The 18,783-nt window shown below is 37.5% G+C and overlaps 2 protein-coding genes across 2 annotated transcripts; both read left to right on the top strand.

Moving 5' to 3' along the window:
* Window positions 1–4,217: 4,217 nt before the first annotated feature.
* Window positions 4,218–5,679, top strand: LOC114516551. Its single transcript, XM_028536075.1, has 2 exons — window positions 4,218–4,732; window positions 5,371–5,679. Exons 1-2 carry the CDS (start codon window positions 4,274–4,276, stop codon window positions 5,677–5,679), a joined length of 768 nt encoding a protein of 255 aa, XP_028391876.1. The 5' UTR covers window positions 4,218–4,273.
* Window positions 5,680–6,899: 1,220 nt separating this feature from the next.
* LOC114516874 lies at window positions 6,900–13,076 on the top strand. The gene is made up of 3 exons (XM_028536469.1): window positions 6,900–7,097; window positions 8,908–9,217; window positions 11,174–13,076. Exons 2-3 carry the CDS (start codon window positions 8,921–8,923, stop codon window positions 12,407–12,409), a joined length of 1,533 nt encoding a protein of 510 aa, XP_028392270.1. The 5' UTR covers window positions 6,900–7,097; window positions 8,908–8,920; the 3' UTR covers window positions 12,410–13,076.
* Window positions 13,077–18,783: the final 5,707 nt, after the last annotated feature.

The raw sequence follows: 18,783 nt of genomic DNA, 5'->3' as shown, positions 1-18,783 counted from the left end.
AAATCTTATTATTATGCAAATATTAGCGCTTTTGGCACTTATTATGATTTGAACCTTTACACCACGCATCTTATGTATAGATTCGACTACGCTGTGCTTTGTTAATATTCGCCTGATGATAAATAAATTTCGATGAAGTAACTTGTGCTTTCATCTTTGTGTATATATATATATATATATATATATATATATATATATATATATATATATATATATATATATATATATATTTATAATATAACATTTATAGTACGCGCGTGCTGATTGGTCGGGAAGCGTGTTTCTATAACTGTATAGAAACACGGGAATTTTCCCGCCCAACTTGACAAGCGAAGCGATGTAATGAGAATTTGTAATTCAATCGAATTATAATATTTGTACAAAATCTTTTTATTGAGTTATTTTATAAAAGAAATAGAAAACATTTTTTCCTGTGTTTCTATACAGTTATAGAAACACTTGTGGGAGTTTGGGAGAACTTCCACTGATTCTTTCTCGTTCTCCCAAACTCCCACGCGTGTTTCTATAACTGTATAGAAACACGGAGAATGTTTTCTTGTTTTTAAATATTTTGCGCTATTACACCTACATAATAGCTTATATAATTATCATCTTCTTAATGACGCAAAAGAGGCTCAGAGCAAAGGAAGTTAAATCTACATCTTTATATAATATATATATATATATATATATATATATATATATACACCCATTTGCAAAAACGTTGGCCGCAGATAGATAGATAGATAGATACTCGAAGTCTAATTAGAAATGCATATGACTAGATTTGCATGGGATTTCAATCATATTACACAACATATGCAATTCTAATTAGATTTCGAGTATCTATCTATCTATCTGCGGCCAACGTTTTTGCAAATGGGTGTATATATATAATATATATATAATATATAAATATATATATATATATATATATATATATATATATATATATATATATATATATATATATGGTTAATCTTCATTCTTTGCTGCATGCATTATGTTCAACTACACCTTAATTTGTTTCAAACTGTTTTTAATTGGCTGGCTTTTTCTCAGAACATTGAGAAAATATATACATAACATAGATTTATATACATAATATGTATATAGATTTAAACTTCCTTTGCTCTGAACCTCTTTTGCGTCATTAAGAAGATGATAATTATAAAAGCTATTATGTAGGTGTAATAGCGCGTAGGTTTAATGTGTAGTGTAGGTGTAACGGTTTAATTTCTTCCTAATAAACGACCGAAGATCTGAACTATATATGCATTATATATGAATATGGCATTTATAGTAATTTTAGTTGTTATTGAACCCGTTAAAAGTCCATGGTTACTAAAAGACGATTTGTTGTTTTGATACCCGTCCTGTCCCGCGTGAATATCTGTAACATGTCACTGTCACACTCTGATTAAGTCTGGTTTTTAGGGTGGATTTCCACTTACGCGTTTTTCATACGCACGTACACGCACGTAAAAGTCTAAATGCTTATACATGTTACCTTTGAAAAAACTAAGTGAATAAATCGAAGGAATTTAGTTTTCTGCGCATTTTAGTATGCATTAATTGACCTAGATGTTAAATAATAAAAATTTGAAAGCATTTAAAATTTTTCGTACGTGTACGTGCGTATAAAAAACGCGTAGGTGGAAAGCAGCCTTTAGGCTGATTTTCTACCTCTAATTGTGGGCGTTGTTCTGATAAAGTGCTTTGTGTGGATATTGCATTTATAATAACCTGGGCGGCGAAGGCGAGACTGTCATTAAATTGACTGAGCCCGAAGAAGAAGAAGACACAACGCCGATAAAGCCGAAGGTTAGGAACGCTTCCAGCCTCCTGCATTAAGCCAGGTAAGAAATGTTCGTAGATTTTTAATGAATGTGTGAATATGAAAATCAGCATGCATACTAGTTAGTGCGTGTATAGAATTTACCAACAACGAGTGAGATATACATGTAGGTGTAAGGTGTGTAAATGTTTTACCTTTAGCGTTGTTCATAGTTAAATTTGAAATACTTCTATAATAATGATATATATAGTTTTTCACTGAAAAACTATCATTATCATAGAAATTTTCAAACATATTTGGTTAGAGAAACACTGACCCTATACATGGCATTAGTAGACCCCCCTCCCCTACTGTCATATTATTAGTGAAATATTAATTTCATAAGATATATAGCTGATTATAGTGAACTATTCGGTTTAGAAAACAATATAAATATGTAGCAAGGTTATTGCTGGACAAATCTGGCTACAAATTTGATAAAAAAGTCAATTTGCCGACGTTTTACAAAAGCTATCATCGAACTTAATTGTCACGTTTTATAGTCTTTGGGTTGGGTTACTTGTCCATTAGTTGGGTATGAATGTGAAGACGAGAAGTACTTCGTTAATATTTTGTTAAACAGTCAACTTGTTATTTGTTAATACTATATAAAGAACTGTGGTCTGTACGCATTCATTTTTTATTCAATGCTTTAGGTTATAGATTATGCGTGATAAAATGTAAAAATAGAGAGTTTGTAAATTAGGAGCAGTTCTTTTCTCAGTTTTCCTATTTTCAATATGAGGCCAAAAATGAATGAAATTAAGAAATAAATATCAAAACACCAAGGTATGCCATGGATGTGAGTCGATTTGTTTATTTTACAGCATACCGAGTAACCGATTTAGTAATCTGTATCGAGATTCCTTCTTTCAGAACGTTTGCTGAACGCAATGTCTCACAAGAAACCAAACTCTGATGTTGTCGATGATGCTAAAAACGATGCCCTTGAACAAGAAATTAATGAGCTTCCTTTAGAGCCAACCTCTTCTGAGGGGAAAATTCGAGAAATACATCAAAAGATTTCCACTATCAGGAACATTGGCAGAAAGGAAAAATTGTTGACGGAACTCAAAGCGTCTTCCTCTAAAGGATTAAGTCAGGAGCTGAGCCAAATGGTGGAAAAAGATGGTCTCGTTATGGAAAGTCTTTCCCTGGTTTTGAATTATCTCACCACGAAAAACGAACTTGCCGGATACTTGTTCAAAACGCCAAATACAGTTATCGAGCAAGATGGACTTGATCCCGTTAGAAGAAGGTTGGGTCCGAAACTCGAAGTTCTCGGTGGCTTGCTTCTCGTGGGTAAACGTCCAGCAAGAATGGGTGAAGAAGTTACTAGAAAAGGCCCCATCTAGAAGAACACTTGCTCGAATGTCCATAACTCAGTTGCAAACTGTTTGTTCCGGGGCAAGTCCTCGCGATATGGACGACGTTATTCAAATTATAGGTATGGCCAATTCGGAAGTTGTTGAAAAATCAACTCATGAACAGCGACAAGCAATTGATGAATCAGACGGGAATAATAAGGCCGTCGATCGGGAAAAATTGGACGAAGCCAAAGGTCTCATAATCGAAGCAAAGAAGATGGCGAAAGGCGACACTGAAGCCGCGAAAAAGGCAGTTAACGAAAAAATTGGTGAAATTTCAAAACTTCTTCAACTCCCATCTGATTGGAATAGCAATGAAACCGGCAAAACTCCGGACGAATTGCTGAAAGAGTTACACGGGATAGTAAATATATTCAGCAACACTATCAAACCGGACGAACCGTATAAAAGTGATCATGAAGTTGTGCAAAAGGCAAGTGGCGGCCGTGCATTGTGTGGGATTTGCTTTTCGAAGTATCGAGCTCCTTTTCCCGCCGAAAAAGCGCTGATAACCATGCCTTCGAAAGTGAGTCTTTCAAGCCCTAACAATTCGCACCAAATTTGCTACCTTAAATTTTCCAAGAGCGCTTCCGCTGCGAATTATGTTCAAACAGTGAAGTCCTCCAGCACAAATATTGGATTTGGGGTCGGAGGATTTTACGGGACGTTTGTTGGTGAAGTTATTGGAAGCCACGGAAGTAGTCACGAGGTAACCAATGCAAAATTGGGAAAGAAAACGACAAGCCATGCCTCGGTTGTGCAGTACATTTGGACGGCGACGAAGACTTTCAAGATTGATCAGGAAGAATACACTTTATCTCCAAGCGCCAGAAAACACGTAATCATGTTGGCCAACGCTATCCATGACGAAAAATCTGAAACTGAAGAAGAAAAAGAAGGGGCGAGCGAAATTCATGAAACCGAAAGACAAGAAAATCCGAAGAAGAAATTGCTCAGTTAAGAAATCACCAAGAGCTTTCTTAATCGTTATGGAAGTCATTTGCCATCGGGTCTTCACACCCTTGGTGGAATTCTTTTTCGGATTGTTGAGGCACACAGTACTGATAAGATGAGCACCTTTGACCTCACAGAAAAAGCAGCACAGCAGATACAAGGTCGATTATCATTTGGGTTGATCGGTGGAGCAGTTGGTATCGAGGCAAGCGCGAGCAATAGCAGTGGTGAGGGAAAGAAAGATGCTGAAAAAACAACAGATGAGAAAATCTCGTACACCTTTTCTTCACAAGCGATGGGTCCAGCTACAACGGAACCAGCAACGTTTACCAAACTACTTCACAATAATTCTACGTGGGCTTTAATCGACCGCGGTAGTTGCAAGGCATACATTCCGGTCTGGGAACTGATAAAGGATCTGGGATCTGAGTTCCAAGAAGCAGCTACCGCTGTACAAAATGCATGGGAGGAAAGGGAGGAAAGATGGCGAAAAGAAAGCGAACGACTTGGTAAGCAGTTGACGAAGATTGTCCGGAAAGATGTCGAATCTCTAACAGAGAAATATTTGAAAAAGGTTCGTATTAATTGTTGTTTAGCGAAGGAATTTTTCCTGGGCATTTTTTTGTATAGATTTCGATTCTACTGTCAAAAGTTTTAAGTCATTGTCAAAACAAATAAACAAGTAATAAATAAGTATCAGTAATCAAAATTTATTTTTATCTTTGACGGATAAAATGAATTATTTTACCGGGGCGTAGGAAGCATCCAGAGTTGGGGGGCACCAGCTTCCAGGGGTACTTTTGGTGAATAAAAAGCGCAGCTAAAAATATGTACAGGGACGGCTTGATTGCCAAAGCTCCAAGTACACCACTAGTGTGGTGCATATTTATGCTCTACAAAACGATTTGGGCAGGTGTAAGTGGGCATACGTAGGAAACAAACAAGGACACCTTCGATTTCAAAATAGTATTTACAGCTGCATTAGCTTCTCCCAAAAGGCAATTTTCATAACAAAAGGGCACTTTTGGTCGCTTAGAAAATTTTTGGAGGCACGTGCCCCCTGCTCCCATCCCCCGGTTCCTACGCCGCTGTAATATTGTACACCGCTTATTGACTGTTATTTACTTTATTGTATTATAATATTTTTAGTTATTGTATACTATTGATTACTGTATTGCATTAATTTACTTTTTCTTCTTTTATTGATTTCAGGATCCCGATGAAATAGGCTATGGTTTCCTTCCGGACAACAGTGCTCAATTAATCAACAGCAGCTTTGCCAATAAAAAGACCATTGATCTCAGTCGTGAAAAAGCTTACGCCTTAGCCCTGGAGAAAATAATGGTAGATCCACGTTATCGTATATGTGTTGTTTCCATTTCTCCAAATGGGAAATTTATGGTGAGATGCTGGGAGGCCTCAGAGGACTCCAAGATGACATTCGCAAGCAGCAAAGGAAAACACGAATTAATTTACAGTAGAATTGCATTCAAATGGAAGGATAGAGTTCCTCAAAAGTAATGAACAATTTATATTTACCGTACGTACCAAATTGACATTGAGAAAGCTATAGTATATTCCAGGTGATCTGAAATGATGGGCAAAGACTGGGACAAGTTGTAACAATAAGATACACGATCGATTAAAATATTTTTTGGTTGAAATATGAGCACGTGATTACCTGGATTGATAAGTGCAGAGTACATTAGATTTTTAAAAATTGCTATTTTTAAAGAAACATAGTTCACGGTACAGTCTTAAGCACTGAATTAGCTGTACGGATATCAGTATGAAAACTAGTAAAGCAGACGGCAAATTTATATATGAGTGGAGATTGTCACATGATCAGCTCTACTTACCTTAATGTATAGCATGGATGCCAAAGATTTTTAGATTGAATATAGAGTTTTGCGATAAAAGCTTTTTTGAAAAACTGTTAGTGTCCGTTTTTTTATCTGTCAGTCAGTGGGAATGTGGGATCGTCAGACCTGGGAAAGTGAGGGGGAGAAAATGGCCTCAGGTTAAAAATTTGACAAATGTAAATTGAAAGTAAATATAGAATGTTCTCAAGTGCAGCGACAAAATAAAAGGAAGAGGTAAAAGCGATATTCGATGCGATCATCATAGCATCATAATTTAGCTAGGAATTCGTCAGTCGTCTCGTGAAACTTTTTGAACAAGGCGTTGTTACGTTGTTCTATCGTAAGTTGAACTTACACTAAGTTGAACCATCTTCGCTTTATATTGATTGTGCCAGTGTATTGTATTCCCAAACCTGTTGGGCGAATTTGGGCCATAATTTCCTAACTAAAGTCCGAAAGGGGCTACACAAAAGCAAAGCTTGTTTTCAAAAGGTTTGACTTACGTATTTTCTTGAGCTGAAAGAATGTGATTTTGACGTACGGAGATTTTTTAACACGCTCGCATTTCCTCATTTTCTTCTATGATTTAGAAACATGATATTCGATAGCTTGAGTAGTTACAATAAAAAGGGATCTTCAAGAGAACGTAAGGCTGTTACTAGGGTACGGGGGGGGGGAGTTAAGAAGCTATTCCCGCAATTTAAATGTTTTAAATGTATAGTTGAAGAAAGGCACTGAACCATAGTGTTTGGCTTTGTCACCAGTTTAATCAAACGGAACCACAACAACTTGAAACTTGGGTCGCTTCATACATGCCAAATTAAAATGTGATGTTTGCGGAGGAAGAGGAGGCTATCGTTTACCGTTTATCCACAATGCACCGCGACGCCGCCAGCATTGTTTAAAACTTTAAATGAATACGAAATTACGAATACCTAAAATTAAAATGTAGTCAAAATACTGCGAATTCATGATGATACTTCACTTTAACCTTTAAGTATATTTCCCCGATATCTTATTTCATTAAAGTTTTTGTGGACAACACATCGAAATCTTTCACAGAACATGTTTAATTCGGTAAGTTGAAATTATGGCTATTTTTTCTCTATATTCGCAATCACGAACAGGCTTCCTTGTGATTGTGAAAGTTGTAAACGTATAATGCGTATAATATTTCACGCCTGTCGGTAAATTTGAAGCTACCAAAAGCTTAAACTTTCACACTATGACTCATTGGTCTTAACCGTGTTTAAACGAAACGTTCTTGCGAATACTAAAGCGGTGACGACTAGCCGACTACGTGGATTATTATGTCGTTATACATTTATTTGTACCAGCTTGGCGCTTGTCGTCCATATTAGAAACCTCACAACATAAATTTAGCTGTCTCATCGTTTTTGGGTTAACATATTTTATCCCCTCACTCACGTATTGTGGTACGTATTTTCAATCAAGTTTATAAGGATCCTCGTTGAAATATATGTTCATATAAACCTCCGAGAATTGCTAAATTCTAAATTGTAGTTCTCCCCGGAAGTATTATTTGAGTGCATTTCGTGTAATTTGCAGCACACTTATAAAAACAATGCAACACGCTTAAACATATTATAATGGTAGAATATATATAGTAGAATATTTTCAAATATCCGACAAAGAGTATACTATTTTTACTTAACTGAAAAGAAAGTGGAAGTACATATTTTTCTTGGAAATCAGACAATATATAAACCGATATACGAAGAAGAATTTCGCAATAGCATATGCCCTTTGGCTCAATTAACTGTCTTAAATAATTTGTTTGAGCACTGTTATGGATTTAATTGCCATATTCGATAAATACTTGGCCTTGGATTGGTTTCAAAACTGATCCACAGTATTCTAGTTACAAATAAAGCCAAATACATATTATGCAAATTCTACCTGGGAACTTGCTTCAAAACATCTGTTCAGCCACATGATATTTCTGGGTAAACATATTTCATCTCAACAAACATGTGCTAGCAGATATTAGTATTTTCACCTATAAGGTGCTATGAAGTTCTGGCCTTGTATTCATTATTTCATTACCTCACATTTTATTGACAATCGGTTGGTGATATACAGTAAAAAGATTCAGATTCCCTAAACAAGGTTTGCAAACTATATAAATGACTCTTGACATCCCCATGGCTTTGAGAAATTGACATGTGTTAATTATGGAAGGAACCTTTGTAAATATGGTGTTCATACTCCATTCATGTGACATAAAATGTTTCAGTTTAAAAATTTATGTATACTATGGTATGCTGTATTGCTTGGGACTGCATAACAGTGTGTGAAATATGTAACAACATGATACAACAGAGCGGAAACCATTTCCTTATTCCTTATTATTCCTTATCCATTATCAAGTTTACAACATATATATTGTCATTAGCACATCTTTTCATAGCATTAGATTGTGTGTTCCACCAGTGTGTAAAAACATGTTTTACTGTAGCATGGAAGGTGGAAAGAAAGAGTTCTGACTTTAAGTACATCAGTGACCTGTGTAAGAATTTTCATAGCGAAATAAGGAACAATCAGATGAAATTCATCATCTATTGTTGTTAATGCATCCTGCATATGAAAAAGATGTCTGAAACTAGATTAAACTGAAACTGCAAGACTTGCTTTAGTATGTTTAATTTTCTCTTTCACCTTGTGTGAAAGGCTATTAATGATCTATCATAATGTTTCTTGTATTCACTTCCACATACATTTATGGTAATGTATTTAGAACAAAATTGGGGGATTCAAAACCAGTATGAAAAGAAAAGTACATTTTTATTGTTTAGACCAGAGAGGCCTCACTTACATACCATGTACACAAAACAGACTTGACTCTAAATTGTTTTTGTTTTTGTAGTGAGGAGCACAATATGAGTCTGTCTCGTGAAGAACTAAAAGCACAATACAAACATTTGATTTTGGAACGGAATGCCGGCACGGAAAAAGAGCTATTCAGTACAAGGTGCTCAAATTTTCTTTCTAAAAACAAAATATCAGATTGTTTTACATTGCTGCCCATAACAGCGGCACAAAGGGACTTCCTTGACAAAACAGAAGGAAGGAAAGATGTGGAGTTTCGACATCTCGCCAAAGTTTTTGGACTTTTTGAAAAGTATGCTGTGAATATCTTGGATAAACCTTGGCATAAGGAATTGAAAACAATCAAGGTATGTGTGAAGTGCATGCTATTAATCAAGTGCATGCTATTAAACTTTTAAAGTAGTTTATTCAGAACTGCTGCAATTATTTTACAGTCAAGGTGACTTCACTAGGTGCTGCAAAACTGAAAGCATCCCTTAACAGGATACTGTATTATATTAGAACAAGTCCAAGTTTGTAGGTAATAGGCTGTGAAGATTTTTAATGTCTGAGAACTGAATAAACATACCAAATCCATCAAATTAGTAAGTAACCATTGTTCCACAACGGCAAACAACGATGTTGTGAGTCCTTTACCATGTAAACCAGAGCCGGCTTTGCCCCCTCGTGCCAAAATTTTACTCACCATTATTATACCTCCAGCACTTGTGCTCCAATCATTCCGCATGCTCCAATCATGCTCCAATCATTCCACATGCTCCAATCATGCTCCAATCATGCTTCAATCATGCTCCAATCATTCCACATGCTCCAATCATGCTCCAATCATGCTCCAATCATGCTTCAATCATTCCACATGCTCCAATCATGCTCCAATCATGCTTTAATCATGCTTTAATCATGCTCCAATCATTCTGTATACTCCAATCATGCTCCAATCATGCTCCAATCATTCCGCATACTCAAATCATGCTCCAATCATTCCGCATGCTCCAATCATGCTCCAATCATTCTGCATACTCAAATCATGCTCCAATCATGCTTCAATCATTCCGCATACTCCAATCATGCTCCAATCCTGCTCCAATCATTCTGCATACTCCAATCATGCTCCAATCATGCTCCAATCATTCTGCATACTGCAATCATGCTCCAACCATGCTCCAATTATTCCGCATACTCCAATCATGCTCCAATCATTCCGCATACTCCAATGATGCTCCAATCATTCCACATGCTCCAATCATGCTCCAATCATTCCGCATACTCCAATGATGCTCCAATCATTCCACATGCTCCAATCATGCTTCAATCATGCTTCAATCATGCTCCAATCATGCTCCAATCATTCTGCATGCTCCAATCATGCTCCAATCATTCTGCATGCTCCAATCATGCTCCAATCATTCCGGTTGGTGAGTATGTTACAATACTGCTTTCGACGCCTCTGAATTTGCTGATTTCTATTACTCCCGATCTCCATTTTGATAATATTTTTTGGTTTTGAACCCAATTTTGTGAGCCACATAAACGTTACCACATTAAAACGTTACCACCACTAGGCCCCCTTTTCCAAGACCGTTTATATAATTGACAAATAGCTGCCGAATATTTTGGAAGTTAATCACATTGATGAAGACCTGGATTAATGGACCAAAAACTGAATCAGAAAAAACCCCGCAGAAATTGGTGTTTATGAGGTTTCAAACCGAAAATCTAATAACTGGTTCACAATTTTGCATTTCTGTATCGCTGTGAAAAAGAAAACTATTGAATAACTCTTTTGACAGCTCATCATACACATCTGAAGGCTGTGAAATGTCCATTTTGAGGCTTAAAGTATACACTATGTTATTGTGACGATTCGTTTTTGCCGTGTGCAAGCTTCAAATCTTTTGTGCCAGACATATTTTGTTGAGTATTTATAGATCTTTTTTCTCACCAAGTTTGAAACCTAAGTATTGAGAATTGCGGTTAGGTCTTACACCAATTTCCGCGGTGTCAAATCAGAAAGACCTGCAACTGAAGCTCAAGTTGTTCCATGCTAATGAAAGCAGACTTGAACAGTGTTATGTTGCACTTCAAACATGATCTTTAGAAATGTTGTTTCAATATTTTCAGGCGTGTATGAGTCTAGACACAGTCTGGGGATATATTTTTTGGGCCGAAATATCCACGATAAGATAACGGTCACATAAACAGATAAAACAGAGATTGGTATTCGTGCCAATCCCTTGTTATTGTTTGTTTTTTTCACAGCTGTTTCATCAATGATCTGACTGGCAAGTTTTCTGTTGTTTTAGGTATACACAGGATTTTTCAAATACAATTTTGAACAATGGTTATCTCTGGATACCGTCTACAAAATTTTCAACCTCATCGGGTACCAGAAAACACCGAACCATACTTTGACGATAGGAACAACTGATGGTGAACGATTACTAGTGATTGCGTTCGAACTATACCTTGCTAATAATCAGTTATGTACTTTCAAGGGTAACGTAGATCTGTGTTCTAAATACTCAATGCAAGATATTTTCGAGGGTTGGAGTAACACAACGGGTAATCTAAATGACATACGGGAATGGCTGATACGCCAGATAGCGACGAAAGATGAGGACCATTCGTATAAAACGCTGTACGAACACATGAGGCCAGTCACTGTTATTGACGAAACTATGCGTTTTGACGAAAATGGCCAGGTTATGGGCGTTCTTATTAAATATCCACCAAACTGTCAAAAAGGTGGGTTCGGTAAAAGCGACCAGGTGAAACTTCAACGTTTACATGATGCTAAGCGTAACAACCGTGCGAGTGGCGATTATTCGTCACTAACCACTGCAAATTTATCCGATGATCAACTTTATGGCGATGGAAATCCTGCCGTATCGCCAACAAATTTAACAAATGGATCTAACTGTTCGGGGGATAGTACACAGGCTTCGAGGCTAAGTACGTCTGTCAAGCGCCAGCTAAACATTCCCGACCATGAACTGTATGGTTGTGAAGATCATGATGTATCATCACCAACTAATGTATTAAATGAATCTGACCATTTGAAGAGGAACGAATGGCGATCCTGGCCAAGCATGCCTGGTAACCGCGAACAAATGTTAAGAAATGCGTTAAATTCGAACTGCGGGGAACAAGTAGTCTCTCGAGGAGGAATTGGGCAAAGAGATAGCAGTCACATTTATGAAAATATTCATCGCTCTGTGACCTCCAAACATCCATTATCTACAGATGTGGATCACAAAATTCAAGGGACGGAACGGGTTTTGGACTTGTTAGCCAGTCGTATAAAACACGGAGAAGAGAAAGTTGGAGAGCAGAAGGTAATTGAGAAATCAGGACATCGTTTTGACGATTCTCCCAGAGCCTCCGACGAGCCAGACACCGAGAGGAAAGTATTTTCTTTTGATCCTTGTCAGTTGTGTCATAGCACTCCATATTTTAGATGTACGGTTTGTGAACAATTCGTTTGTCAATGGTGCTTTGAGCAGAAGAGGCACGGTTGTTATCGTGTTTCTAATGTTTAGAATGTCGGCCGAGATGTTGATATAGAGTATTCTCATAAAAACCACAACAGGCAACAAGCATAGGTTCGAAAGAGAAAAAAAATTTCAATGACAATAGTATAAATCGCTTTAATCAATTAGTTTTTTGTAGTGACTGTTTTTTGTAACGATGACAAAAAGACACAAATTGTTGGTCAAAAGCCATCCGTATATAAGGATTGGGTCAACAGCTTTGCCGCCTGGCCATACTCTAATACAACTAAAATAGTATATTATAACGGTTTGTTATAACAAAACTAAGGTTAATTATGAAATCATCCAAAGAAATTCTTTTAATTTTTCATTTTTTGGACAAATGGTTTAGTTGTTAGTTGTGATTTGCTAGATCCGTATAATGACGTATGCGTATGATAACGTATGTTTGTTGTATTCTATCAGCGATTACGATATCTTTAGATTTATGTTTTTATATTTATGATATTTTCTGTATCTAATAATCCTTTCTTAACCTCTTACGATAGATCCTTTGAACATTGTATTGGTTAGTCTGATTATACTGACACTACAATCTCGTTTCTGAAGCCCGAGATTTTTTCTGTCGAGGAAATAAAGGCAAATATAAAGGCTTTACAATATGTCATTTTTCGGAGTATGTTGTTTCTTGTGTCTTATCAAATTGTCTGCTGGTAATATTTTTTTTGTAAGTTAAGGTCCTCTACTTGTCGTTGCTAAGTTAGGGCCTGTTTATATGATCCCGTCTAGCCGGGACGGGATGTTTTCATCCCGCTTAGCCGGGAAACTCGCCTAGGCGGGATGGCGTGTTTATATGGAGTCCATTTTTTAGTGCAGGTTCCTTCGACGGCATGTTTTATTGTAGAAAACGAATATACCAATATATACACATGCTTCTAATGTATGTTAATCGGCCAAGCGGGATGGAGTGTTTATATGGCAATTTCTCGTCCCGTCTAAGCGGGATCCCGCCTAGGCGGGATAAAAAAGTGGTCATATAAACACTAATTAGTGCTTGTATTACAAGCGGGGTCTCGGAAACTGTCCCGTCCCGGCTAGGCGGGATCATATAAACAGGCCCTTAAAGTAAATGTGTCCTTTTTCACAACCCTAGCTGTCTCCGCTGCCCTAAGGCTGAACTGCTTTCGACGCCTCTGAATTTGCTGATTTCTATTACTCCCGATCTCCATTTTGATATTTTTTGGTTTTGAATCCAATCACTTTTTACGATAGATCCTTTGGCTTTGGGGCATATTTTCTTTGTGCAAATAAGCTATTATGGAAAAATAAAGCATGTAGTCTTTTAAACAAACATTTTCTTTGTTGTAATTTCTAGTCAGATTGTCTTTTCGCGATAACCATGAACATGCGCTTGGTTAGTATCCTAACACTCCAATATCGTTCCTGAAGCCCGCGATTTATGGTGGCCCAGAGCTGCCATAGGTGATTTTACTTTTTAACACAATTTTCAAAAATATAATTTAGTGTAAATGATCCAAGTCTGGTTAAAATTCGCCGGACGAAAGCAATTACATGACAATTTTCATCCAAGCAAGACGGGCTCGTCCGGTTAGCCAGTTATAGAGAGTTGCCGCGCCTAGCCTTGCCTGCCGCTCAGTGGGTATAAGCTTGTAATCACCTCTAATTGTTAAATGGAAACACACTTCTCGACCGATCAGCACGCGCATACTAAATTTGGCAAAACCACCCCAAGCACCCTCGCGCGCTCGCGTTTTTTTCAGCTGACCTCTATACAATAACTGAATGCAACATTATTTTTACTATTAAAGCGCCTGGGTACGAGGCTGCATACTATAAGTGGTATTATTAGTAAGCTGTGACAGATGCCTGATCACAACGGAGTAGAGCCGATGCGATTTACTGCGTTATAGCCCTATAGGTTATATTTCTCATTAAAATAAATATATATTTTTAAAAATATTTAATAATATTGATCTATTTCCATATAATTGAAATATAATATTTTGCATCACTTGACCTACCAAAAAAAAGTATCGAGACAAACTGTAAAAGTGTGTTACCTTAAAAGTGCGTTACTATTTTTTAGAAATTAAGACAACTGTATTCTTACAAAAAAATTTTGCCTCATTGGTGGTTTGGAGCTACTGCTGTGCACAACCTAAATGTGGGGAAAAATAAATAAAAAATACATATGTGAGTAAAAAAAGTGACAGGCTTCGTGCGTGTAATTTTACAGCATGCTGAATTATTTGGACAATTTAATATTTCAAAAGAATTTTGTATGAGGTTAGAAATAAAACATCAAATATAGGGTGATCGTGGTTAATGACTTAATAATATTATTAAGTTAATTTCTATAAGGTCATTATTTTTACGATAGGACTATAAATGACGCAAGTCTAGCTAAAATTGCCGCCCGATTTGAATTGCCTTTACAGCGGTTTTAGGTAGATTATTTGAAACAAATAAGCTTTAAATATTGTAAAAACAGAGCTGATTGGATGCTGTAGTAATTCTGGCGTGACTAGTAGTCTAGTATCTCCTATGATTGATCGGATCATTTCGTGACATTCGCATGACGACAAGCGCGATTTGCCCCAGGGGCGCCGGAACCACGGGGGCGAGCGGGGGCTGTCCGGTTCCCTTTACCACTAAAAATATCACCATACACCCAACATTTGATCTTTTTAGCTAAACTACACTTTAATTACGATGCTTGTTTTCCGCATTTAATTGAATTTAAGCGTTCTTCTGTGCATCTGCAAGTTATAGTACAAGGTTATAGTTCCTCTCGTGTGGTTGTCAAGGTGCGCTTTTTCATAACTTTGCTGCTCCTAACTGCTTTCGACGCTTCTGAAATTGCCGATATCTATTACTTCTGATCTCCATTTTGATCACATTTTTTAGTTTTACTGACCGACCCAGTCACTTTTTTGACAATTTCATCACTTAGCTTGGGGTAGCTTCGCTATCAATTGTTTGCGGACTAATCGCCTTGACAATTTCGCATCGCCAAGATAAGGTAAGTGTTCCCCAAAATTCGGGAAATCATGCCATCCACACTCCCGCATCTTTGAATACACAATTACTAATTGGGACCATTTTGATAACACCTCCTCCCCTCCCCCCCCCGCACTAACGATTGCTTAAAATCTGGCATGGTTCCTAAATACCAAATTTTTGCGAAAAACTGGTTGGAACGGTGGAGTGTGGAGGCCGGAGGGGGTCAGGGGCAGCTATCCCTCTTGCTTTTTACAACTAGTGCATGCAGGGGGGGGGGCAACAATGGCTTTTTAATTTAATGGATTGTGTTTAAAAATAGCGCAATCATGATTTCTGATACTCTAAAGTAATCTAGCAAAGAGAGAAACTGAAAGATGAGATGAAGCAACAAATTATACAAATTAAACTAAACCACTCATTAGTATGTGTGTCAATACAGACGTTGTCCCTTAATCGTTTTGGCGTCATGGCATGGTCTAGTGTGACAGTGTCCCTGTATTAAGATTTAATTAACATAATGAAATATTGTGAATTGTACATCACAAAATATGTTTTTTTTATGGCTAACCCTGACGGCTAACTAACTAAAAGCCAAGAGATTAAGCTTATAAGAACTGAATTTCACACATTTATTAATTAATCCGACCTCATTTAAAATATTCCGGCTTCTGAATTGAATTTAAGAGGCGTTGTCTAGTCTTAGTATACATATCAGACTATCAGTGGAGTGGTTCGGCTCATTACGGCCAAAAGATGGCCAGATAATAACTCAATATCGAATTGGAAACTCCCATTTCCCCTTCATATCAGTCAAACAGGAATCGATTCATTTCACTTAGTAACTCTGTGGGATCACTGGGATGGGTGTGAAGGATGGTCATGCCGGTGAGAACTTGAAAATGCATACAACATGCCCCTTGACCCACTAAACCTAAAAATATTATAGTAACCCATTGCCACAGACCCAAAGTAATGTTTCAGCTGGTATTAAAACACGCGTGTGGCCAGTAGGCGTTCAGACCCAACTCCCGTGAGGGCGCGAAATAGACATGCCCGAACATGCAACGAAAACATCAGCAATTTCAGTGCGAAAATATTGACGACGATTTTTTTCGCAACATCAGAAAAACTCGTTATTCTATTTTGCCCGAATCTGACGGATTTTTTTGTCCGAATATCCTTATCTCTGAAGGATAATTAAAGGCCCCCACGCGATTCCAACGCCTTTGCGTGTAGGAGGGAAACTTTATACCGAATTAAGCTTTACTTCAAGCATCGAAACTTTGTATTCATTTCGGTAGCTTGTCATGTCACTTCGTGGCATTTGTTGGCAAAACAAGATGGATAAAAAACTTTAATATCCGTATCTCCTCACTCGCTCCTATGATCAACAAGTACTGCTGGAATAGTTTATAATTTATTCACTACACATGCTTACATGCATGCCCGGCTTTGGCTTATTCCAATGACAAAAGATTTATTTCACTAATCACTACTAACCGTAAAATAAAAATGTTGTTGACTTTATTTTTCAACTCTACAATTAACCCCTACTACACTGCAATACTCTTTCTCTATATATATGACCTTTACAAATAAATAAGTATATATATTTTTAATCTTTAACGATCTTAATCCTTGGTATTGAGACCGCAATTAGCGTCCATATTTCTAGAATTCAGTAATCGAGAATAATGTTTTTCACAATATCAGCACGTTTTGACGTCATATGCATATTGCCATATGTCCAGAATGTCACATATCATTCCATAAGCGTTTGTTTAAAATAGACCTCTCGAAAATAATCTCAAGGCTGTTTTTCATTTAGTCACGTTTGCCTGAACATGTCAAGGTGGTGGTTGATGTATTAGAACAGTTCTGCGCGCGTGCAATCAATAATGACCAGTGTAATGACTGATATAAAAGCAGAAAATAAAGACAAATTTACATCCAGACTATTACACATCGGTGAAAATGACCCGAAAATTATGACTTAATAAAAACCAGCCCTCACAACAAACTATTTTTACTTATTATTCAAACTCATAAGGCAATAAAGAAAATAGCGAGATGCATGTAAAATGTACTTTCAGCCGAGAGGGCAAATCGGGTGAAATCCCTCTTTAGTTTACATGCATTCATGCAATGTTTTGTCTACACGACTTGCGTAGAAAGCAGCGCTCACCCCAGAAGAGCCATTTTCAATGGGCCACCTACGGTCTTTACTCCAGCATATTCTAAACCAATTCAGCAAAGGATGTAGTTTCTTCCGAGTCATGCGTACTGCCGTTAAGGGCAATTTGACCTGAATCACGGCACGTTATGAGCATCAGCAGGCATTTCTTGTATTGTGGTAAAATGATGAAATATAATATCGGAGTCAAGCCATAGTTTATGCACGTAAACATTGGATAAATCTCCAGAAACTTTTCGAGGTGGGTATTACCGACCGTGACCCCATAAAAAAGAACATACACCAACTTGGCCTGGAGCACAACGAAGAAGGGTAACACAGTTATCAGAGTTGCAATAATGTAACAAAGTACGATAATGTTCAGTCTTTTATGACCATCGAACTGACTTCCACATTCTGTGCCAGTTGTAATTTGACTCGTCGCTTCCCGACGTGTGTTTTCGTTGTCCTGTGAGCGTTGATTCAGCCATAGGCGAATATAGAAAAATACGGTTAGAGCATACACGATTTCGGCCACCGCGCATATGAAGAATTCAACGTAGTAGCCCGTGTTCTCGAGAGCGACCAGCAGCCCACAAATTAGCGAAAAGACCACAATGGTAAGGCAGAAGTACGTGTAAACCTTTTTTCTCGCGCGAAGCCACTGGAGACGTTTGTGGGAGCATGTACTGAGGTATCTTTCGATGGCCATTGCCAGCAGTGTCAGGAATAGGGATAGCGCCGTAGTCCAGTACGCATATCGCCCAATCTTGAAGAATAATTGATCATCGCCTGATTTAAACAAAGCCGAGACGGACCAGCACACTGTCACAATGCCTTTCACGAAATACATTGAAGTTAGCGTGACAAAATAATATATAATCGGACTGCCAAATGTTAGTGCTAGATTCCGGTAAAACACCAAGCAAGATAAGCCATTCGTTACGATGGAAAGTAAACCGAATATCAAAGCGAAGCTCGGATAAAGTGTATTCATTGTCCTGCTTCCGATGAAATAATTGACAACAACTTGCACTTGCCTTTTGTATACGAGACTATATTAGTCTATATTTTGTTCGTCAGCCACCAAAGTATATATTCAGTTGATAATTCTTACTCAAATTCAAACCTTGAAGAAATACTGTATTTTGAAAATAGCCATACAATAACAGATTCAGTCGTGATCGCCGACAACTTGGTTCTAACATGTCATTCAGGTAAAAAC

Source organism: Dendronephthya gigantea, unplaced genomic scaffold, assembly GCF_004324835.1.
Source record: "Dendronephthya gigantea isolate DGI-Jeju-01 unplaced genomic scaffold, DenGig_1.0 000006F, whole genome shotgun sequence".
Lineage (NCBI taxonomy): Eukaryota > Metazoa > Cnidaria > Anthozoa > Malacalcyonacea > Nephtheidae > Dendronephthya > Dendronephthya gigantea.
The sequence above is the reverse complement of the archived record's forward strand: the minus strand, read 5'-3'. Positions and strand labels throughout refer to the sequence as shown.